The 25,267-nt window shown below is 45.1% G+C and overlaps 1 protein-coding gene across 1 annotated transcript in view; it reads left to right on the forward strand.

The window, feature by feature from the left end:
- The window catches only part of si:zfos-2326c3.2 (mitogen-activated protein kinase kinase kinase kinase 4), a 280,480-nt gene that overhangs the window by 171,197 nt on the left and 84,016 nt on the right, over nt 1-25,267 (forward strand). The window contains exons 18-21 of the mRNA XM_055644013.1: nt 5,330-5,448; nt 16,603-16,694; nt 20,714-20,862; nt 22,417-22,516. Coding sequence (XP_055499988.1) covers nt 5,330-5,448; nt 16,603-16,694; nt 20,714-20,862; nt 22,417-22,516 — 460 coding nt within the window. The remainder of the gene's footprint in view (nt 1-5,329; nt 5,449-16,602; nt 16,695-20,713; nt 20,863-22,416; nt 22,517-25,267) is intronic.

Raw genomic sequence — 25,267 nt, forward strand, 5'->3', positions numbered from 1 at the left:
TTTTGAGCTTCCCATATGGGCAAACTTGGAACTTTTCGCCCAAAGGGGAGGGGGTTAAAAAATTACACTGGCAATTTACATTTCTGCTTTCACATAAATTTAATTTGTACGATCACAAACCTACAATTGCCATAACAGATCACAAACAGGCAATGCAATGGAAGGAATTATCCAATATTTCTAGGGGCTTCTACACAGTGCTGGCACAGTAGTGCAGCTGGTAGAGCTACTACCTCACAGAGCCACAGGCCTGGGTTGGATCCTGACCTGGAGTGCTGTCTGTGTGTGGAGTTTGCAAGTTCTCCTTGTGACCATGTGAGTTTTCTCCAGGTGCCCCGGTATCCCCCATGCCTCAAAGACGTGCAGGTTTGTAGGTTAATTGGCCTCTGTAAATTGCCTCTAGTGTGTGAGAAAGTAGGGCCACATACATCTAGTGTGAACGGGTGATCTATTGTTGGCGTGGACTTGGAGGGCCGAAGGGAATGCTTCCATTCTGTATCTTTCAATCAATCAATCATTCAATCAATCATTATGTCATTATGTAGACCCTGAAATGGTTGATTTGGTGTTGGTTTTACTAATATACCTAAAAATGAGCCTTTCACCAATAAGTTTAAAGGAACTCCAGATGCTGGAAAATCGAAGGTAGACAAAATTGCTGAAACTCAGCGGGTGAGGCAGCATCTATGGAGCGAAGGAAATAGGTGACGTTTTGGGTCGAGGCCCTTCTTCAGACTGATATGTGAGGGTGGGGGGGAGGGGCGGGAAGAAGAAAGGAAGAGACGGAGACAGTGGGCTGAGGAAGAGCTGTGAAGGGGAGGAGAAAGCTGGGACTATCTGAAATTGGAGAAGTCAATGTTCATACCGCTGGGGTGCTGACGGCCCAAGCCAAATATGAGGTGCTGCTCCTCCAATTTAGGAGGCCTCAATTTGGGCCTCACTCTGGCCATGGAGGAAGCCCAGGACAGAAAGGTCGGATTCGGAATGGGAGGGGGAGTTGAAGTGCGGAGCCACCGGGAGGTCAGGAGATCAGGTTGGTTATTGCGAACCGAGCGGAGGTGTTGGGCGAAGCAATCGCCAAACCTACGCTTGGTCTCACCGATGTAGAGCAGCTGACACCTAGAGCAGAAGTGAAACTTAAAGTGTAAACTACTTTCAGCGTGAATCACAACTCCACAATCTTCCACGCTGCTTTTAAAATCACCACAAGCTCATTCTCAAAACAGGCTTCAACACCAGGTTAACTGTGAACATTTGCAAGCCCTTTAAGGTGATTCCAAGAAATTGGAATGGTCCTGGTAACCGATTCAGTCCCATGAGGTGGCCCGGCCATTTTGAAAGATCTTCCTCATCCAGAGCCTCAACTCCTTTTCTCATGCTTTGATGTTCTAACTGTCCTAAAAATTATTGATACCCTCCGAAGATATCCTTCGTTGCTCCGGTGGCCCAAGTTCAATCCTGACACTTGGTACTGCTATTGTGGAGACTGCATGCTTTCTCCATGACCGCGTGGATTTTCCAGGGGCACCTGGAACAGTTCGCACTGGAACAGGCCCTTCGACCCAAAATATCTGTGCAAAACATAATGGCAAGACCATCTCTTATCTATCCGCACATAATCCATGTCCCTCCATTTCCTGCATATTTAGGTGCCTATCCAAAAGTCTCTTAAATGCCACTTCAACCATCACAAGTAGAAAAATGAACTTGCTTTCACAGATGCTTCTAACTACAGTGGAACTACCTGTTGCTGTGAAAATCCATGTTTCTACTGATGGATTGGTGTTCTATTAGAACATCGAACAGTAGGGCACAGAAACCCTTTGGCCCACAAAATTTGTGCCAAAAATTATCCCAAGTTACACCAATCTCATTACACCAAGCACATGATCCATTTCCCTCACCATACTATGTGTAAAAATAATTGACCCAACACATCTCTTTTGAACTTTTCCCCTCCCACCTTCAAGCTCTGCCCTCTAGTATTTCAATCTTCCATCAATGGGGAAAGGGCTTTGACTGTCTACCCTATCTATGCCTTTCATTATTTTATAGAATTCTATTAGGTATTCCCGTAGCTCTACCATGTGCTCCGGTTTCCTCCCAATTCCCACGAAACATTGGGATTGGTCGGCTTCCTGGCCCCTGTGAATTGCCCTTTGTGTGTAAGTGAGTGATAAAATTGGGATGAAGTTGATTGAAATGTAAGGAGAATAAAATAAAATGGGATAAGTCCAATGGATGATTGATGGTCGGTATAGTATCAATGGGCTGAAGGGCCTGTTTCTGTGCCCTTTCTCTGTGCCAAGTGAGCATTGTCATCCATGAGCACAAATCCTAAAAGTTTGAGGTTTTTTTTTTTTAATATATTTTCAATCAATCTCACTTGTCCACCCCAACAAAGCATGAGCAGAATTTGAATATATATTTAGTATATATCTAATGTTCTCAGTCATTTTAAATTGTGTCGGTTAGAAGTGACAGATTAATTCAAAATGTTTTGTTGTATTTTTTCCTTTCAACTATGTTAAGCACAATGCACCAGATTATCATTCTGAAAAATATGATGAGGTATTTTTCAAAGAAAAAATTGAAAAGTAAAGGCTTAGATGGAGTAGATGCGGAGAGGATGTCTCCACCAGTGGGAGAGTCTCGGGCTAGAAGCCACAGCCTCAGAATAAAAGGATGTACCTTTAGAAAGGAGGATGAATTTCTTTAGCCAGAGTGTTGGGAATCTGTGGAATTCATTGCCACAGACGGTTGTGGAGGCCAATTCATTGGGTATTTTTAATGGGGAGATTGACGGGTTCTTGATTAGTAAGGGCTTCGAAGGTTATGGGGAGAAGCCAGGAGAATGGGGTTGAGAGGGAAAGATAGATCAGATATAACTGAATGACAGAGCAGACTTGATGGGTTGAATAGCCTAATTCTGCTCCAATTACATGAATTAATAGAAACTGTACCAACAAATTGTGATCCTCCGAGCTTTGTCTTGTTGTGAATATGTTCAGTTAATTTCAGACTGTCGTGAGATGTTGTTTTATCTCCATGAATGTGAGTGAAATATTTATGAATGAAGTATTTATGGTTGCCATGACCACATGAGTGCTTGAGTATTATCGTCTCAGTGTGGTCTATCCCATTGATACAAGTGGACACAATAGCCACACCACCTTCAACTCTGGTGACCCAGGGAACATTTTTCCACCATTAAGTGCTGTGTTTGAACTGCAGTTAGTTAATATCCGACCATAAGACATCAGACAGAATTTGGGGCTGCACGGTGGAGCAGCTGGAGCCTCGGGTTCAATCCTGATTACAGAGTTTGTACATTTTCCATGGGATTGCATGGGTTTTCCCTGGGTGCTCCGGTTTCCTCCCACACTACAAAGATTTGTACAGGTTTGTAGGTTAGAAACATAGAAATTAGGTGCAGGAGTAGGCCATTCGGCCCTTCGAGCCTTCACCGCCATTCAATATGATCATGGCTGATCATCCAACTCAGTATCCCGTACCTGCCTTCTCTCCATACCCCCTGATCCCCTTAGCCACAAGGGCCACATCTAACTCCCTCTTAAATATAGCCAATGAACTGGCCTCAACTACCCTCTGTGGCAGAGAATTCCAGAGATTCACCACTCTCTGTGTGAAAAAAGTTATTCTCATCTCGGTTTTAAAGGATTTCCCCTTAATCCTTAAGCTGTGACCCCTTGTCCTGGACTTCCCTAACATCGGGAACAATCTTCCTGCATCTAGCCTGTCCAACCCCTTAAGAATTTTGTAAGTTTCTATAAGATCCCCTCTCAATCTCCTAAATTCTAGAGAGTATAAACCAAGTCTATCTAGTCTTTCTTCATAAGACAGTCCTGACATCCCAGGAATCAGTCTGGTGAACCGTCTCTGCACTCCCTGCACCGCCATTCAATAGGTTTGTAGGTTAATTGGCTTCTGTAAATTGTAGGATAATATCAGTGTATTCAATCACGACTAATGTATTTTTTCCTCTCAACACCATGCTCCTGCCTTTTCCCCATAACCTTTGACGTCCTTGCTAATCAAGAGCCTGTCAATCTACGCTTTGAAATACCTATCCATAAATCTCTTAAATGCCACATCTGTCTCCACCACTGGACTTGAAGGTACAAGATTTTGCCTAAAATGTGGTGACTCTTGTATACTGATTCAGTGTGGTCTATTATCTTATACTTAAGGGCCTGTCCCACTTGGGCGACCTTAGCTCCTTCGCTGACCGGGCATTTTGATTGGCTCAGTGGAGTTTCACGACCTATGTAAAATGCCCGCTAAACTTTATTATACTTCTTAAAAGTGTCTCCACTCCTTCTCTCTAACTCCCCTTCTCTCCCCCGTCTCTCCCCCGTCTCTCCCCTTCTCTCCCCCTTCTCTCTCCCTTCTCTCCCCCTTCTCTCTCCCCTTCTCTCCCCCTTCTCTCCCCCTTCTCTCCCCCCTTCTCTCCCCCTTCTCTCCCCGTCTCTCCCCGTCTCTCCCCCGTCTCTCCCCCGTCTCTCCCCCGTCTCTCCCCCGTCTCTCCCCCGTCTCTCCCCCGTCTCTCTCCCCCGTCTCTCCCCCGTCTCCGTCCCCGTCTCCGTCCCCGTCTCCTCCCCCCCGTCTCTCTCCCCCGTCTCTCTCTCCCCCTTCTCTCTCCCCCCCTCTCCACTTCTCTCCACCCCCCACCCCCCCCCCACCCCCCCTGCGCTCTCTAAAGGATTTACCGTACTCTGTGGCAGCCGTTTTCCTTCCTCTTCATCACTCCTCCGCTTTCCATGGCCCCCACCTTTGCAATGTGATTGTGTGTGTGTGTGTGTGCGGTAGGTAGATGCAGCTCGCGGTTCTTGTCGATTCAGCTCGCGGTTTCAATGCGGCCGGTCGATCCAGCTCGAGGCTTTCCAGGAGAGTTCCCTCGAGCTTGAAGGTCGAAGATCGAAGGCACTCTTCTGGACTCGTGGATTAGGTCGCCCAAGTGGGACAGGCCCTTTAGTAGGATTGTGCCATAACGTATTGTTGGATTGACATTGAACCGTATGCAAAAAAAAGACTTTCACTGTACATAAAGTACCATTGAAAAAATACTCAATGACTTGGCCTCCATCGCCATCTGTGGCAATGAATTCCACAGATTCAATTGTAGGATAATACTTGTAGGATAATTACTTAAAAGTAGGTCATTCAATAGTCTGTATCTCCTGTGACGGAGACGGTGAGATCAAGAGAGCTGCCTCTGGTTGCCAAAAGAAACACTTCCCCATCGGTGATGAGAAATTGTTGTAACATGGTTCATGGATTGTAGATTATTTGTGTTTCTATTGAGCAGCTTTGAACTACAGCCCCTGTGGGAGAGGGTGGAGAGCCCACTAGCCAAGCACGTTACAGGCAATTCCCCCAGCAACACTTCGCAAACAGGAGGTCAAATTGGTTCCCGCACTGCATCGGGTGAGTCTACAACTTTGGCACTAAATTGTTCCTGTAAACTTATTTTATGAGATAAAGCACACGGCTTCAGTGTGTCTTGCCCATCTGCGTTTGAAAATATGAAGCAAGTTGGAGTGTTCTGTCCGCCAGTTATTTTTTGTGACATTTTTCTTCAAGATTTCTTGGTCCCACTCTCAAAAAGTGAAGTGTTTTGGAAAGGGAAGTTACCGGGAGTGCCGCCAAGTTTCCAGGCGTTTGGTTATGCTTTCCTTCCAATTAACATCTTGAGTTTTTCTCCGCATCAAAACACAAGAGCTTGTGACGTAAAGCAGGATGTGATGGTGTTTAGCTCCGTGTCGCCCATTCCCAATGCCCTTCCTGTCCCATCTCTGCACCAATTTATCGAAACTAATCTACAATTGTTGACATTGTTTTTGCCTCAACCGTTAACATTGATTTTCACAGCTCTTAGAATGTAAGATGCCAAATGTCCCAAAACACCTGCAGTTAATTCTGTATCTCTGGCCATTTGCAGTAGATCTCTCGGTTAAAAACATAGTTTAATTTTCTACCTAATCAAAATGTCATGGATACGGTAGGTTTAGAGGGATATGGGCCAAACGCAAGCAAGTGGGACTAGTGTAGATGGGGCATGTTGTGCGGCGTGGGCAAGTTAGGCCAAAGGGCCTGTTTCCATGTTGTATGACTATAACTCACTGACTATTTAGTAAATCTATTGACATCTGCATTGTTTTTTTTTTAACATTTCAAAGGTCATATTTATATTTTCTTATGCAAGAGAGTATAATTGTGAACCAGCATCAAATCTCCTCTAAAACCTTAACATTTTTCAATACAACATGGAACCCAAGTCTGCAGACTGTGCATAACCTTATAACCATATAACAATTACAGCACGGAAACAGGCCATCTCGACCCTTCTAGTCCGTGCCGAACACGTATTCTCCCCTAGTCCCATACACCTGCGTTCAGACCATAACCCTCCATACCTTTCCTGTCCATATAACTATCCAATTTATTTTTAAATGATAAAAACGAACCTGCCTCCACCACCTTCACTGGAAGCTCATTCCACACAGCTACCACTCTCTGAGTAAAGAAGTTCCCCCTCATGTTACCCCTAAACCTCTGTCCCTTAATCCTCAAGTCATGTCCCCTTGTTTGAATCTTCCCTACTCTCATTGGGAAAAGCTTATCCACGTCAACTCTGTCTATCCCTCTCATCATTTTAAAGAAGATTATACAGCACGCACAGTAACAGATTTTTCAGCATGTCTACCATCAGATCCTTACCACTACCAATTCCATTTACCAGTGCCTGGTCCATAGCCCATTATATCTGGGCCTACCTGATCTCCCGGTTGCCAAACACTTTAATTCCCCTTCCCATTCCACACTGGCCTTTATGTCCTGGGCCTCCACTGTCAGAGTGAGGCCAAACGCAAATAAGAGGAACATCACCTCATATTTCGGTTGGGCAGCTTACAACCCAGTGGAATGAATGTTGATTTCTTTAACATCAAGTAACCCTAATATCCCCTCTCCCTTCGTCCCTCCCCACCAAAGTAATTGCACTAGATTCAAAGCTGCCTTGTTGAGTCTCATTGTCTGTAAGTCGTTTTCAACTAGGCTTCAGTGAACAATAGCCTATTCCCTTCATCATTGTTACTTTTTTGCATATCTTTAATTCATTTGTTCTATATTTCTCTATAATCACTGTCTATATCTCTCATGTCCCTTTCCCCGACTCTCAGTCTGAAGAAGGGTCTTGACCCGAAACGTCTCCCGTTCCTTCTCTCCAGGAACTGCAGATGAAACGTGTAGGAAGGATCTGCAGATGCTGGTTCACACCAAAAATAGACACAAAATGCTGAAGTAACAGCAGACCAGGCAGCATCTCTGAATAGGAATGGGTGATGTTTCGGGTCAAGACCCTTCTTTAGACTGGATGCTGGTTTATACCAAAGATAGCCACAAAATGCTGGAGTAACTCAGCGGGTCAGGCAGCATCTCTGGAGAAAAAGGATAGGTAATGTTTTGGGTGGAGATTTTCCAGTAAATATCTCTGTACCAGCAGAACCTGCATTTCTGTTATCCTCATAATTATTAAGTTCTTCTTGGTGGGGAACATAAAACAACAAGAAAAGTCCTGAGAAGCTGAAAGGTTTTCTTCAACACTGGCTATGCTTGCTGTGTGTCACTGTCTTAAATGGTATTGTTGAAGATCCAGTAGATCTCAAATGTGACCTACATGTTGCTGATCCAGAATTAATTCTAAGGTAGATTTACAGCTCACTCATGACCCAGCCTGCATGTCCCATGGTTATTTACAATTGCTGCTCCTTAGATTAATGCAAAATGTCCTCACTGATTTAGGAGCAAGGAATAGACCTCCCAATGATATTGCAAATCAATGTACATTTTTCTGTATTTGGTGAATACTTTTGGCCTTATTATATCAGTCATGCTTGTGAGCTTGAGAAGAAATAAAAAGGATCCAACCGAGTAGCTTCATATGAAAGGCTCAATCCTGCTGTGCCCTATGTTCCTTACAATTCCTTTCTCAAACAAACATATGCCTTTGCGGGTAGACACAAAATGCTAGAGTAACTCAGCGGATGAGGCAGCATCTCTGGAGAGAAGGAATGAAACGTTTCGGGTCGAGACCCTTCTTCAGACTTGTCCATTTTCATTTTGTCCATATGCCTTTGCGGTCTTGTTCACCCCTTATGTCCGCCCCTTTGGAATTGTATTTATACAGAGACCCACATAGCAAAATGTGAGGTATTCAGCAACACATAATTCTATAAAATGTAATATCGGTTTAATTCCACGGTGCAAAATGACCATGTCCCATTTACAGAGCTTTGAATGAGAACATTAACTGAAGCTATGAAGGCCGCATCCATCATTCAGGACATATTCAGTCTTTGAGGATCAAATGATATAGCGTTGCTAAACCTAGCAAGCAAAGCATAAAGGAATGAAATCAGTTGTTATTAAAACTAGGAACTGCAGATGCTGGTTTTCAAAAAAAAGTCAGTGCTGGAGTAACTCAGCAGATCTGGCAGCATCTCTGGAGCGTATGTAAAGATGACGTTTTGGATCGAAGCCCTTCGTCTGATGAAGGACCCTGACCCAAAACATCACCGAAACATCCATGTTCTCCAGAGATGCTGCCTCAGTTACTCGTGCTTTTTTTTGTCTTAAGTTGTCATTAAGGCAGATTCCAACTGGCTGTTTCTACCACAACGTAGGCTGTCTGTTTACTCCTCTTTTAATCCAGGACCAAGAAATTGGAATTATAATGGTAAAATTGTTCGTGTTCCATACCATGACTCTGTAACGAGACAACTTCTGGTCTCAACACTTGCACTGCTGCATCCAGAGATTCTTTCCACAGGTTACGCTGGGTGAGACTTCAGCCACACCAATTGTCTTTAAAGGAGTTGCACACTCAAAGAGTTTACCCTGAAGGAGTATAGACAAACTCCAGCTTTCTCCCGCCACATCAGGGTGGCACAGTGGCGCAGCGGTTGGGTTACTGCCCGACAGCTCCAGAGAACCAGGTTTGATCCTGACTGGGGGTGCAGTCTGTACGGTGTATGTACGTTCCCCCCTGTGACCACGTGGGTTTTCTCCGGGTGCTCCGGTTTCCTCCCACATCCCAAAGACGTGCAGGTTTGTAGGTTCATTGGCTTCTGTAAATTGTCCCCAGTATGTAGGATAGAACTAGTGTACGGGTGATCGTGGTCGGTGCGGACGCGGTGGGCCGAAGGGCCTGTTTTCACACTGTGTCTCTAAAACTAAAACTATGAATGAAAACATCCAAGGCTGTTTCCTTACCAACCCTGCCTGCTCCCCTTTATATCCTGCCCCTTTCTTGTGAACCCCTTCCCAGTTTGCACATCCATTTCTGCCACCATCCTACCTTCTTCCACCATGTCCCCTTTCCACCCACATCCCTCCCTCCGGCTCCACATTTCACTCCTCAAGCAGAAACCCTGCTCACCTGCGCTCACCTGCGCTCACCTGTATCCACCTATCACTTCCCAGGCCTAGTCCCGCCTCCACCACTTGTCCAGCTTTCTCCCCCCTACTCCAGTCAGTCCAAAGAAGGATCCTAACCCAAAACATCGTCTATCCATTTCCACCGGAGGTGGTGCCTGACCTGTTGAGTTCCTCCAGCATTTAGATTCAGAAGGCTACAGAATGCCGTGGAGGCCAAGTCAATGGATATTTGTAAAGCAGAGATAGATGGATTCTGAAGAAGGGTCTCGACCTGAAACGTCGTCCATTCCTTCTTTCCAGAGATGCTGCCTCACCTGCTGAGTTACTCCAGCATTTTGTGTCTACCTTCGATAGATTCTTGATTAGTATGGGTGCCGGGGGTTATCGGGAGAAGGCCGGAGAATGGGGTTAGGAGGAAGAGATAGATCAGCCATGTTTGAATGGTGGAGTAGACTTAATGGGCCAAATGGTCTAATTCTGCTCCGATCACATGATCTTATGACCTTATTCCACATTTGCAGTTTCTTGTGTCGCTAGTCAGATAGTTTCCTGCCTTCTCAACTCATGTTGTGTTGGGGCATGTTTGGTCTGGCTTTATGCACACTCCATATATATCCACTGCCGAAGCATGGCTATTAAATCTGTGCCGAGTTGCATTCAGCTTCATTGCGGGAATGTTGCATTAAAGTGAGTCAGCAAAGCAGAAAAAGTAAAAAAACAATTGACATGTCCAAATCTTATTTTTATTAAATCCCTTCCACTAATTCCATTGAATTCCAGGTCTTCTTGAACTTTTTCTGGTCAAGAGTTGGTGTTAAGAGTCTTACATCACAGAAACAGGCAATTTAATCCATCTAGTCCATGCCAACCATTTGCCATCCAAGCTGAGCAATAGTTACAATAGCATAATCATTTCAATAGTAACTCCCACTCCAAGCCTGAATCAGAAACGTGAGTTCAGATCTTACCTCAACAACGAAAGTACTTTAACTCATTAACTAAAAATCTAGTCTCTATGGTGACTTTGGATTCTCATCAAAATCATTAGGTCTATGATATTGAACCATGAAATCTGCCATTTCTTTACCGAGGTCCAGCCCAGTCTCACAGCAACAAGGCTGGCTCTCCAATGCCTTCTGAATTAGCTGGACAAGTCACTTAATGCTCATGGAGTCATGGCCATAACAGTGTGGAAACAGCCCCTTCTGCCCAACATGCCCACACTGACCAACATATCCCGTCTACACTAGTCCCACCTGCCTGCGTTTGGCCCATGTCCCTACAAACCTGTCCTATCCATATACCTGTCAAAATGTTTCTTAAACATCACCATAGTACCTGCCTCAACTACCTCCTCTGGCAGCTCATTCCATACACCCACCACCCTTTGTGTAAAAAAGGTTCTATTAAATCTTATCTCCCCCCTCTTCCCCATGTCCTCTGGTTCGCAATTCTTTGTCTTCTGGGTCTCTATTCTACATCACCTTTTCAAGAGCACCTCAAGATAGGGAATAAATGTTGACCCTACCTTCTTGATCTTAATCCCACAACCAAATTAAAAATAACAAAGTCTATCATGAAGGGACTCCAGGCTTGCCCTTTTGCCCTTCAATGGTGAATGCAGCTTTATAACATTTATTGGGCAAGTGCATCAGCAGAGATGCCAAAGAAGAAAGTCACAGACGAATGATGATGAAACATTTATTCTTTTGCATCTTAAGTTTCAAAGGTCCAGTTGTTTGTCCGATTTGCCTCAGCCAGATAATTAATGAAATCACTAATAAACCCAATTTGAAGACTATTCTCCCAAATATGTTCATCTCCAAATGTCGAGGCAAAATATTCCAAAGACTAAATAGATGAACTGTCAGGGGAATCAAAAGTTGATCTTAATTATTCTTAGCTGATTATAAAAAGAACCCAGATGATGAAACACCCTATTAGCCTTGTTTCCATAGTTACACATTTGATGTCATGCAGTTACTTGGCGCAAGGTCTTTACAATGTTGCCATTGTGTTCAGATGTTCCTGCAACCTGCACAGCAGCAAGGGCTGTCATCTGAACAAGACTAGCTGCCAGCAGACTAGCTGCCTCACAGCGCCAGAGACCCGGGTTTAATCCTGATTATGGGTGCTGTCTGTACGGGATTTGTCTGTTCTCCCTGTGACAATGTGGGTTTTCCCCAGGTGCTCTGGTTTCCTCCCACATTCCTATTCCTGTATAGGCTCACCTTCCCCTCTACTGGAGCTCTGAACAGCCATTGCTGCTTCTCCACTGCTTCCTTAACTAAACACTGTACACTTGAAGCACAGATGGATGAGGTGTGATCTTATAGAGGCCAGGGCTGCCAACTCTTACGCATTGAGCGCGAGAATCACGCATTTCACCAAATTCTCACGCTCTCACGCTGATCACAAATTTTTCATGCTCTGTCGTGCGAAATTCTGTGATCAACGAAAATCTCAAAACTGGGCCGCAGGTGTTGGAGAACCGGGGCTCAGGGAGGGTTGAAAGCAGAAGCACAGCGGGGACAGATGCGTACGTGGAGCCGGGGCTGGCGAGTGTTTGCCGGGTTGGTGAGAGTTTGCCGGGTTGGCGAGTGTTTGCCAGGCTGGCGAGTGTTAGCCGGCCAGGGAGCAGCCTCAGTGCAAGGGTATCGGGCCGTCAGAAGCATTGCACCGCTGCCGTGAGAGTCTCTGTGCCAAATTCACCCATGTGACCGGCATGGATCAGGCTGTGGCTCGGTGCATCCTGGAGGACAACCAATGGCTGCTGGAAGTAAGTACCAAGCACTGGGTAGAAATGGTGGAAGATAGTGGACTTCAAATGGGGGTGGTGGTTGGAGAAAGCATCCTGCTGGCCTGCTAGATTTTCACTTAGTGTAACTGCAGGACAAATGTTCCCGATTTTGGGGGAGTTCAGAACCAGGGGTCACAGTTTAAGAATAATGGGTAGGCCAGTTAGGACAGAGATGAGGACAAACTTTTTTCATGCAGAGAGTTGTGAATCTGTGGAATTCTCTGCCACAGAAGGCAGTGGAGGCCAATTCACTGGATGTTTTCAAGAGAGAATTACATTAGCTCTAGGGGCTAGCAAAATCAAGGCATATGGGGAAAAAACAGGAAAGAGGTACTGATTTTAGATGAACAGCCATGATCATATTGAATGGCAGTGCAGGCTTGAAGGGCCGAATGGCCTATTCTTGCAACTATTTTCTTTGTTTCTATGCTTGAGTACATGGCAATAAAACTCGACCACCTGATTTTGAAGCATTCATGCATGGTGGAGGTATAATGTAGTCATAGAGTGATACAGTGTGAAAACAGGCTCTTCGGCGCAACTTGCCCACACCTGCCAACATGTCCCAGCTACGCTGCCTGCTTTTGATCCATATCCTTCCAAACCTGTCCTATCCGTGTTTCAGTCTAACTGTTCTTAAATGTTGGGATAGTCCCTGCCTCAACTACCTACTCTGGCAGCTTGTTCCATACACCCACCACCCTTTGTGTTGAAAAAGATACCCCTTAAAAAGTTACCTCTTAAAAATACTTCAAACAAAGAACATTGAAATCAGACTTCTACAATGCACTAAAACATGATTTTAATACATCAAATTTCAAAATGTGCCTACCGTCCCACCCCCCTGCCACACGCTCCCCCCACTCGGTTGCTTCACTCCCTAGCCAAGGCCAGTGATCAGTGATCGCTCAGCCTCCTCACTTTCAAAAATGCTCCGTGTCCCCTAGTTCAGACAGAGAGCTCTGCCAAATGTGAGTGGGGAACTGAGGCCAGTTGTTCGTGATGTCTGGATCCCAATGCTCAGCACTTCGTTTTTTGGAGTTTGGCTATTGATTTATAATTAGCCTGATTTGTAATTAGTTGACAAAGCCTTAATTTATTAATCCGGAATATCCAGGGGTTGGGTAAGTGTAATATTAAAATGACATGCAAGGTGTCAAGCTGTCTGTCACAACATACAGCCCTGATAACCCATTATTTCCTTCAGTTAAATATTGGGAAGGTAGCACTTTTGTCATTTGCCACTCAACTATTATGTTTGTTTACCTCACTGACTATTCTAAACCCCCACCCCCCAAATTCCTTTGACAGATTGAATAGAAATGTCCCCAATCTTGTGGTTTTATTAATTGAACACATAGATGAACATCCTCAAGGAGTGTAATCAGATGGAAACTGATTCGGATACGATGTTTAAGAGCTTGTTCAAAGAAGGGGCATATTTTAAAGGAGTGACAGAGATACTTGCAGGGGAATGTGTGAGGAGGTTATTATTTGCCTTTAGTTTTAGCTTGAACCAGGACATCTGAAGATTCAAAGTTTAATATAGTAATTGTGCTGATACTGACACCAACCACGTAATGAATATCATCCATTTTGGAGGTTTTATTTTTCTGATACCATTTAATCTTCACTTGGATTTCAATCACTTCAATGTAAAAGTAATTGGGAATGGGGAGCATTGGAACAAAAATTTGCCCTTGGTACATATTAACTGTAATATAATAATGTATGCATGCTGGTAGGTGCAATCAAAACTAAGATCTTTTTTTATCATTGTTGTGTTATGAATGCAACAGAAAATATTATGTATTCTCAAGATCACATTTAATAGAATAATATTGCTTAAATATATAGTTATTGAACTTTGCATTTCGGAAAAGTCTCAGCTGAGAGGAAGACAGCAAAATACTGAAAATATTGGGGGTGAAAATGACTTCAGTACAGTTTGTTAGGAAATTGAAGGAAATGGTAACAGAATACATACAGCTGAGTGAGTATAATTTTATATGTGAGAAATTGTGTTCAACCAATTGATGACTTCTATGACAAGGTAACTAACATGTTAGATAACAAGGAAGGCAATGGATGTAGCAAATTCTGTTATACAAAATTTGGTCTGTGAAGTGCCCCATAAAAGATTAACACATTAGATAAGCACCTGTGGACTTGAATGTAATAGGTTAACTACAGGGGGTCAGATATGGGGCTTTATGTGTGGGCCAGATATATTGTCAGTGCAGAGGGTGTCACTGAAAGGTTGAACAAGTTAGGGCTTTATTCTTTGGAGCGCAGAAGGTTAAGGGGGGACTTGATAGAGGTTTTTAAAATGATGAGAGGGATAGACAGAGTTGACGTGGAAAAGCTTTTCCCACTGAGAGTAGGGAAGATTCAAACAAGGGGACATGACATGAGAATTAAGGGACTGAAGTTCAGGGGTAACATGAGGGGAACTTCTTTACTCAGAGAGTGGTGGCTGTGTGGAATGAGCTTCCAGTGAAGGTGGTGGAGGCAGGTTCGTTTTGATCATTTAAAAATAAAGAGTTATATGGATGGGGGGAATGGAGGGATGGTCTGCAGGATATGGGACAGGGGGATTATGTGTTCGGCACGAGACTAGAAGGGTATGGCAACGTGCTGTAATTGAAGGTATAGGGGCTAGGAGCAAGGCCATTGTGCATCCAGAGTCAAGGTCTGGAATAGTACTAGGTGTGCAGTCAAAGCTGGGACAATGGGAGTGTTCAGCACTGGGAACCTAAGCAGGTAAGCAGCTATGATCAGAGTAGAATAGGGGGCCAGGTGGAAGGCTGGACTCAGGGTCAGGAACGAGAGAAGGTATGCAACTGGAGTCAGGGTCAAGAGTAGTCCCAGATGTACAGTGAGACCCAGGTTGGTCAACATGGGCCAAGTGTTTGATTATAATCTGATTTCCATACATGAATATACTAAATTCATTCATGTGCTGCACCTATTAAAGCATAAATATTGCATTCAAATGTCTGATTTCCATACATGAATATACTAAGATCATTCATGTGCTGCACCTATTAAAGCATAAATATTGCATTCAAGTGCAAGTCAAAAGCCTCGCTACAGTATGCACCATATTGCACAATTTCAAGCTGAAAAATGCAAAAGCTTTGTACCAATGGGAGTGGGGGCACCCCCTCCCACACCCTCTCTCCCCCCCCCCCCCTCCACCCTCTCCCCCCATCCCCCCCCCCCCCTGATCACTGCGTTCCCTCGGGTTTGGTCTCCCACGATTTCTCAGAGGAAATCAAGAACCAGAGGACATAAGTTTAGTTTAGTTTGTTATTTTAGTTTTTGTTATGTGTACCGAGGTGCAGTGCAAAACTTCCAGGGGTGCCTGCTAACTAGTCAGCAGAAATACAACACATGATTACAATCGAACCATCCACTGGTACAGTCACAGGTACAGATACAGGGTAAAGGAAATAACGTCTGGTGCAAGATAGTCTGAGGTGGATAGTAACTCACTAGTTATTGATAGGATGGTTATCAATGCATGTCCCTGAATCTGGGGGGTGCGTTTTCATGCATGTACCTCTTGCCTGACGTGAGAGGGGAAATGAGGGAGTGACTGGGGTGAGACTCCTCCTGGATTATGCTGGGGAGAAACCTGTGGGGCAACATTTTTTTTAAACAAAGGGTGGTAGGTATAGGTCTGAAGAAGGGTCCTGAGCCAAAGAGTCGTACATCCTTTTTCTCCTGAGACGCTACATGAACCCTCTTGAGTTACTCCAGCACTTTATGTCTATCTTTGATATATGGAACGAGTTGCCAGCGAAGGTAGTTGAGGCAGGTAATATCACAACGTTAAAAAACATTTGGACAGGTACGTGGATAGGACATGTTTAGAAGGATAGGGGCCAAATGCGGCCAGGTGGGACTAGTGGAGAAGTGGCATGGGGTTTTTTTTTTAAAAGATACAACGCCAAACTAGCGATCCCCGCACGCTGGCATTATCCTACACACACCAGGGACAATTTTGAAATTTTCCAAGGCAAGTAACCTACAAACCCGAGCATCTTTGGAGTGTGGGAGGAAACCAGAACTCACACAGTTTACAGGGAAAACATACAAACTCCATACAGACAGCAACCGTAGTCAGGATCGAACCCGGGTCTCTTGGGCTGTAAGGCAGCAGCTCTACCACTGTGCAACTGTGCTGCCCCTCTATCGGGGCTTACGGCTCCGACCTATGTAGATGGAGCATGTTGGTTGACGTGGGTATGTTGGGCCAAATGGCATGTTTCCATGCTGTATGACTCTATGACACTATACAAATCTCGACAATGACTCGGTTCCCTTTTGACTTCCAGCTCCTCTTCTGACTTCATCCACCCCAAGTCACAACCAACAGCGCAGGAGATGTGAAGAGAAAAGGAGTTTTCCCATTTCTCAACATCGCACGGTGAGTCATCATCTCGATGGCATTTTGCCCAGAGATGGGCATTTTCCTCCCGATCTTATCAGTTCTTGAGCATGATTCGAAGAACAGCATGACAACCTAGCGGTATGAATATTGAATTCTCTAACTTCAAATAAACCTTGCATCCCCTCTCTCTCCATTCCACCCCCACCCCAGTTATCGTACTAGTTTCACTGTCGTCCTGCTGAGTTTCACTGTTTGTATCACTCGTTATCTTCCACAGCCAACAATGGACCATTGTGGGCTCCACCTTTCCTTGATCATCGCTAGCTTTGATTTGTCCTTTTGCATCCATTTCATTCATTTGTTCAATCTACCTTTTCATATCTATCATTTCCCTCTCACCTGACCCTCAGTCTGAAGCAGGGTCTCGACCCGAAACATCACCTATCCTTTTCTCCAGAGATGCTGCCTGACCCGCTGAGTTACTCCAGCCCTTTGTCTATCGGAAACTTGTTAAAAGTCAATGTCATGAATCCTTTCCTAACAGTTCTTCTTCTGGATCTTTATGTTTGAACTTCAAAGTATAATGGTGGCATTGAGACACGTGAAAGTTATTTAACTCCTCAACTTTGCTGAGCCATTCACTTAAACCATGAATAATTGAAAAGAAAAAATCATCTGGTAATGTGACTTGGAGAAACAAAGAACTATAGATGATGGTTTACAAAAATAGGCACAAAGTGCTGGAGCAACAGGTCAGGCAACGACTCTGGACAACATGGATAGGTGACATTTTGGGTCAGGAATCTTCTTCAGAATGAGCAGCAAGAACCACAGAGGAAGAGCAATGGTACAGGGTCTCATGGACTCCCATCGGAGAGAGTACAACAACCTCTTCATAGTAGGCATACCTTAAGGAGATTTTTCAGTGAACCGGTAAAATGGAGAAACACACTTTCACACTGGTGGGTGTATGGAACAAGCTGTCAGAGGAGGTAGTTGAGGCTGGGACTATCCCATTGTTTAAGAAACAGTTAGACAGGTACATGGACAGGACAGGTTTGGAGGGATATGGACCAAGTGCAGGCAAGTGGGACTAGTGTAGCTGGGACTTTGTTGGCCGGTGTGGGCGAGTTGGGCCGAAGGGCCTATTTCCACACAGTATGACTCTTATATGACTCTAAGAAACTGTTCAGACTGATGTCAGGGGAGTGGTTTTTGGGTCGAGGCAGGACTGTACTCGGGGAATGGGTGGGAAGGGACGAGTTGACCAGGGAGTTTTGAAGGGAACGGTCTCTGCGGAAAGCAGAAAGGGGTGGAGATGGGAAGATATGGCCAGTAGTGGGATCCCATTGGAGATGGCAAAAATGTTGGAGGATTATATGCTGTATGCGATGGCAGATGGGGTGGAAGGTGAGGACAAGGGGGACTCTGTCCTTGTTAGAAATGGGGGGAGGAGGAGCAAGAGCAGAGCTGCGGGATATCGAGGAGACCCTAGTGGGCTGGTTTTCCAGTCTGAAGAAGCTGTCCCAACCCGAAACACCATCTATCCATATGTAGAAACAAAGAAATGCAGATGCAAAAGGGGACAAAGTGCTGGAGTAACAGCAGGTCAGGCAGCATCTATTGAGAACATGGAGAGGTGACATTTCAGGCTGTGACCCTTCATCAAGCTGTCCATATTCTCCAGAGATGCTGCCTGACCTGCCTAGTTACTCCAAAACTTTGTGTCCTTTCATCACCAATCCATGTTCTCCAGAGATGCTGACTGTCTCACTGAGTTACTCCAGCACTTTGATGACATTACGACTTTATTGTTTGTGAGAACTCACCGTGCATTGATTGGTACACCGTGTATCGTACATTTTCATATCAAAAGTACTCTATTGACTAAACTATCTTGGAATATCTTGAAAAATACAGTAATGATGTAAGTTATTTCTTTTAAGGTTGACAAGTTATTGAAGAAACTTTCCTCCTCTAAAAGCTGACTACTTCTCTTTCCCTGATGCAATGATTCAATGAAACTTTATGGTCACATGCCTAGGTACAGTGAAGTACTTTGTTTTTGCACACAATACACAGCAAAAATCCTATAGCAAGCAAGATAGATCGCTCAATGAAAAAGACGTAGTATGGTCATGGGCAGATTCATGGGTAATTTTCCGCCCCATTTCTGTAACCGGCTTCCGTCTCCGCACCAAAGATCCCATTGGATACTAGTGCGGAGATGGAAGCCGGTTACGGAAACATCCTCGTAAAAATAAAAGTTATTTGGGAAAAATCTTCTCCTCATTTTCAGAATTATAATTTATTGACACAAACTGTTCCCCCGCAACGCTGATTACACTGTGAATCGGGTCGGGTCGGGTTACTGAAATGGATGAAAAAAAGGCCCACGTTCCGCTCCGTTGCGTACTACACGTCAGCCCATTGCATTTAGAAGGAGTGGTCTATCTTGCTTGCTATAGGATCTTTGATACACAGAGTCGCCATGTTTCTGGTATCGACAAGGTTACAAAAGTGCTCATCGGAGTCATGTTGGTCCCTCTTTGATCTCGGTGGCATCGCCTCCTCCCCCCACCATGTCGCCCTTTCTTCTCGGCGGTGCGGCCCAACTGGCTCTCCGTGGCACTGTCTCGGCCCAACCGCCCGGTCCACTCTTGCACGGCACAGCGGTGATCACCGGGAGCTTTCCTTCTGCCTGTCTTCTGATGGTGGCAGATACTCAACAAATGCATTTGTGGAAGCATGAAATGTGTCTCCATTCTTTCAAATCGATTGCCATAGGCTATCAGGTTGTGGCACATGGCTATCCAATCTCAGACGTAGCTAAATGAGAGCACAAGGAACTGCAGATGCTGGAATTGTGTGCAAATCACAGGTGCTGGAGGAACTCAACCGACCATCCAGCATCGATGGAGGAGATGAAAGGTCTGAAGAATAGTTCCCATCAAAATGTCATGTCAATTCCTTCCACAGATGCAGCCTGACCCATCGGGTTACTCCAGCATTTTGTGTTTTCTAGTAGTTAAATGGAACTTGATCGGTTGACTGGTTAGAATGTCGGGATTAACCTGCATGAAATGTTGGAATCACAAGGTTCATGGAGAAGGTTGATCAACTTCATCGGGATTTTAAAGACCAACAGGTTCTAACCAATTATGGAGTCAAGGCAAAGGATAGGGTATATGTATATGGGGATAGGGTATAGTGAGAAAGAATGAGAGGAATGTGGTTGGATGAATTGGACAGAAGAAGTTAAATATCATCAAGGAAAATGATGCAGAGATGAAGGGATTGGGGATAGAAATTCAGAAACTAAAGAAGGAATGAGATGAGGCATATATGGGAATAGCCGGACAAAAGAGGATGGGAATTTCAGAATGTTTGGCAAACAGAAAGCTTCCATAACACAGGAATGTATGAAGTTAACAGGATGCCGGAGTTGCAGATGGAAACACAAGGAACTACAGATGCTGGAATCCCAATTAAAACGCAAAGTGCTGGAATTACTCTGCAGATCAGGCAGCATCTGTGGAGGGATTGGGCAGATGACATTTTGCATTGGAATCCTTCTTTCAAGTATGAAGTGTCTGGACCTGAAACATTGCCCTATCTATTCCCTCCACAGATGCTGCCTGACCCACTGAGATCCACCAGCATTTTGTGTTCTGTTTATGGAGAACCTTATCAATTATATCTTATTAATAAGGAGTGACAATGGATTGTTATGTAAACAGGAGCTACGTTGTGGGGAGATAGGTTTCCAAGTGGAATAACATTAAGAATGAACTGATAGACACGAGTAAGTCAGCTGGAGTAAGTCAGCAGGTCATGCAGCATCTCTGGAGAAAAGGAATAGGTGACGTTTCAGGTCGAGACCCTTCTTCGGACTGAGAGTTACGGGAGAGGGAAATTAGAGGTATGAAAAGGTACAGAACAAATCAGAGCCGGCACTGATGACCCAGCATGAATGAGCTGGTCAGCCGGAGCAGCAGAGATTTCATGAGTATCTTGGAGTTGAGCTGATGTGTAATATATCTGTAAACCAACAGGAGATGATTACATCAGGCAGAGGAAAGTCTGCCTCCACTCCCTTTTTCAAGGCCACAGATTACTCCTCTTCAAGTGATGAAATTGGCAGTACGGATGAAGATGACGAACTAAGCCACGACAAAATAGAACCTCTGCACGGCAGATCCAGGTAGGCAGCTTCATTGTGGTAACAGTTTATTCTTGGGCTCGAAGGAATGTGGGTGTAAGCCTAACTACAGCCGTGGAGAGCTCTATCTGGGCAATAGCCGTCGTTGAGAATTGACAGAGTACCAGTTTTCTCCACATCTTCAAGTGAGGCACTCTTTGGAGATCCAACCTGATGAATTAAAGAGAGAGTTAGATATAGCTCTTAGGGCTAACAGAATCAAGGGATCTGGGGAGAAAGCAGAAACGGGGTGTGATTTTGAATGATCTGTCATGGCTTTATTGAATGGCTCGACGGGCCGAATGGCCTACTTCTGCATCTATTTTCTATGTCTCTAACCCGGCAAAAACATTTATCCATTGAATTCTTGTGTCATTATGTTTAGTTGAGTTTAGTTTGGAGACACAGAGTGGAAACGAGCCTTTCGGCCCATCAAGTCCACGCCAACCAGCAATCACTCGTAACCCCCGACCTCTGTCCTTGAAAAGGACTAGGTGCACGTATCGGTATTGGTTTGGTTTATGAGTGCCAACATATAGTGAAAAACATTGTTTTCCATGCTATTCACTCGAATCAAAACATACATGAGTACCATCAAACCATTCACAATTAGTGCAAAGACAAAAATAATAGGCGCAGAATATAATTTTATTTAGAGATACGGTGCGGAGACAGGCCCTTCAGCCCACTGGGTTGGTACCGACCAGAGATCCCTGCACATTAGCACTATCCTATACATGAGGGACAATTTACAATTTTTACCAAAGCCAATTAATCTACAAACGTATTTGGAGCGTGGAAGAAAACCGGAGAAAACCCAGGCAGTCACAGGAGCAACATACATAGAAACATAGAAAATAGGTGCAGGAGGAAGCCATTCATCCCTTCGAGCCAGCACCGCCTTTCATGGCTGATCATGGCTGATCGTCCCGAATCAATAACCCATGCCTGCCTTCCCAGGTCTCTGGCGCTGTAAGGTAGCAACTCCACCACCACGCAATGTGCTGCCCCCTGTGTGGACTTTGCACGTTCTACATTTGCCCACTTTCGTTTCCTTCGGGTGCCCTGGTTTCCTCCCACATCCCAAAGACGTGCGGGTTTGTCGGCTAATTTACCTCCCCTGTGTGTGGGAAGTGGACAAGAAAGTGGGATAACATGGAACTGGCGTAAATGGGTGATCGATGGTCAGCATGGGCTCTGTGGGCCGAATAGCCTGCTTCCATGCTGTGTCTTTCAATCAATTTGATCAATCAGTCAATCCAAATGTAGACATATTATCAATCATTCACAATCGCTGAGTCTTGCTTTAAGATTGGATGAGATAGTTGGTGGAAGGAATGGACCTCACTCAACCCCATCAATTTCCCTCATAATATCTTCACATAAATTTAAAGACCTCTCTTCGGACTTGAGATCCAGCTGCTGTGAAGAGAAAACCCTGTCTAACCGCAGGGTGGGAGGTCAGTCACCAGAGGTCTGTAGCTCCCCACTCCACCTTGTCGGGTTGAGCACCAAATGCCCAGCTATCAGTGTGAGCCTCTAGTTCTTGTATTCCAGGCAACCTGTCAGTTTAAGCATCAGTGACATGCAGTGCATCAACGCAAAGGGTCAGGATGGAATCGAGCTGCAACCACACAGCACCTTGAATGAAGTCCAGGTATGAATGAATTAATCTCTGACTTAGTCTCGGGTCTAATTACATCTAAACTGTGATATTAATAGCGTAACTGCTAGAAGGTGGCACAAAGTGGGCAGCACAGTGGCGCAGCGGTAGAGTTGCTGCCTTACAGTGACAGAGAGAGACTCGGGTTCTCTCCTGACTATGGGTGCTGCCAGTACAGAGTTTGTAGGGAGGAAGTTATTCCTTAACCTGGACGTTACAGTTTTCAGACTCCCAAAACTTCTTCCTGATGAAATGAGAGTGTGGCCAGTGTGGAGTAGGTCTCTGGTGATGTTGGCTGCCTTTATAGGTTTCTGATGGTCTGGTGAAAGGTTGCTAACCTGAAAGGTTGACTTTATTTCTCACTCTGTGGATGAAGCCTGACCTCCCGAGTGTTCCCAGCATTTTTTATTTGGTCAGAGGTGTGAGCAGTAAATCCTGATAGATGGGCGGCGCAACGGTAGAGTTCCTGCCTTAAGGGCCTGTCCCACTATCACAACCTAATCACGACCTCTGCCGAGATTGCCCTTGACTCATACTCGCAGCATGGTCGTAGGTAGGTCGTAGCAGGCCATAATGCTAGTCGTAGGTAGTCGTGGCATCAAGTAGGTTGGGGCGTTTTTCTAACATGATGAAAATTGTCCACGAGTAAAAAAGATCGTGAATTAGGTTGTGAAAGTGGGACAGGCCCTTTACAGCGCCAGAGACCCTAGAGACTAAACTAAACTAAATTTCCAACGTCTGCCATTCTTTGCCTTTGAATTCCTTTCAATGGGGAAAAATAGAGTCTTGTGCCACTGACACACAGCATAACGTGCAGGGGCACAGGTATACTACAACCTCACACTGCACTTTTTGCCAATTTGTCATTTGTCGCCATTGTGGCATTACACAGTGTTCTTTGCATTGATCTTCAATTCTCTTCATCCCTCAGCCCGCATCTTGTGCACCAGGAGGTAGAGTCACAAGGAATGAGAGAATGAAACATCCTGCTCATAAACTCGGAATTACAAGGATGCAACAGTTTTAATGCTAATGGCAGTTCAGGACAGTACCGTAATGAAATATTTTATGACGCAAAACATTTAAAAATGCTTCAAAAGGAAGTCATGAAACAACCTTTGACACAATGTCTGCAGAAAGAGGTATTCAGACAGGCAGCAACATGATTGATCAAAGAGTTTGCTTCTCAGGAGGGAAGGGAGATGGCGGGGCACAGGTTTGGAATGGAAGATTCCACAGATCACAACTGTTGTGCTGCTGGGGGTCGCAATGAGTCCGTCCCTTGAAGTTCACACCCAATCTCAGCCATGGTGCAGCAACTGAGAAGACTGCAGGGAAGAGAGGGTGAGCAGAGAGTTTTCCTCTGTGCCTGGGCGGTGTCTAGGCAATTGTTTTTTGCCATCAATGGTTCAACGGTATTTTATTGTCACATATACCTCGGCACAGTAAAATTCCTTTTATTTTTGGCACAGCCATACATTAGTTCAGAGATACAGCATGGAAACAGGTCGTTCAGCCCACCGAGTATGCGCCGACCAGCGATCGCCCCGTACACCAGCTCTATCCTGCACACCGGGAACAATTTATAATTTTTACCGGAATCAATTATCTTACAAATCTGTACTTCTTTGGACTGTGGGAGGAAACTGGAGCATCCGGGGAAAACCCACACTGTCACGGGGAGAACATACAAACTCTGTATAGAGAGCACCCGTGGTCAGGATTGAACCTGGGTCTCTGGAGCTGTGAGGCAACATCTCTACCACTGCGCCAATGTGCCTCCCACAACACAAGAGTGTAAGAATAGGTGATTGCATTGAGGAGGTACACAAGAGTCACCAAGTTTCGGTGCCATCTTGTACCAAGTCCAAAGTTGTTCAAAATGTAAAGTTTTACCAGTAGTAGGCCCCTCTCGGTCATGACTGACCATGGGTGATGCATTCTGGTTGGATGCAAGCCTGGGCGATCTCATATGGAGGACAGGCTGTTGCCCATGCAGCACGTACCCCCCTCTCCACGTCGCTGATCGATCCAAAGGAACAGCAGGGCCGTTACAGTTTGGCACCAGCGCCATCGCAGGAGCTGCCAGAACGAGGTTGTAGACACGATGAACTGCCTTAGGGGCTCCGACTACGGATTATCTTGAGGTTTACTCCTGGAGCCTTTTCCATGACTGGATATGTCCACAAGGCAGTGGAGGTTTTAAATCTGAGTTTTCCCTCTCCTAGATGGACCGCCTTCCCAGGCTGACGAGCCCCATCTGCCCGAGACTCATGGGGGCGGGAGCGTCGACCTTCCCCAGCAGGTCTATAGCACCTGCCCACTGCCAAGTCTTAACTTGGCCATGAAAGCCCATTGTCCTGGAAGCAGCACTGGGTAGAGTTGCAGGGGTCAGTCCGGCCTACAGATGTTGTTGATGTCCTCCACCAGAATCGAAGGATTGGGTGTGTGTGAGGGAGAATAATCTGCTCAGGGGAAATGACAAGGACATGGATCGGAAAGGTTCAGGCGGGTAAACACGAAATGCAGGAGTAACTCAGTGGGTCAGGCAGAGGAACTGTGAATGGTGGTCAATACCAAAGATAAATGCAACATGCTGGAGTAACTCAGCGGATCAGACTAGGAACAGCTGATGTGTAGAAATGAACTGTGGATGCTGGTTAATACTGAAGATAGACACAAAATGCTGGAGTAATTCAGTGGGTCAGGCAGCATCTCTGGAGAAGTAGGGTGGATGACGTTTCG

The sequence above is a fragment of the Leucoraja erinacea genome, chromosome 12 (genome assembly GCF_028641065.1).
Source record: "Leucoraja erinacea ecotype New England chromosome 12, Leri_hhj_1, whole genome shotgun sequence".
NCBI lineage: Eukaryota > Metazoa > Chordata > Chondrichthyes > Rajiformes > Rajidae > Leucoraja > Leucoraja erinaceus.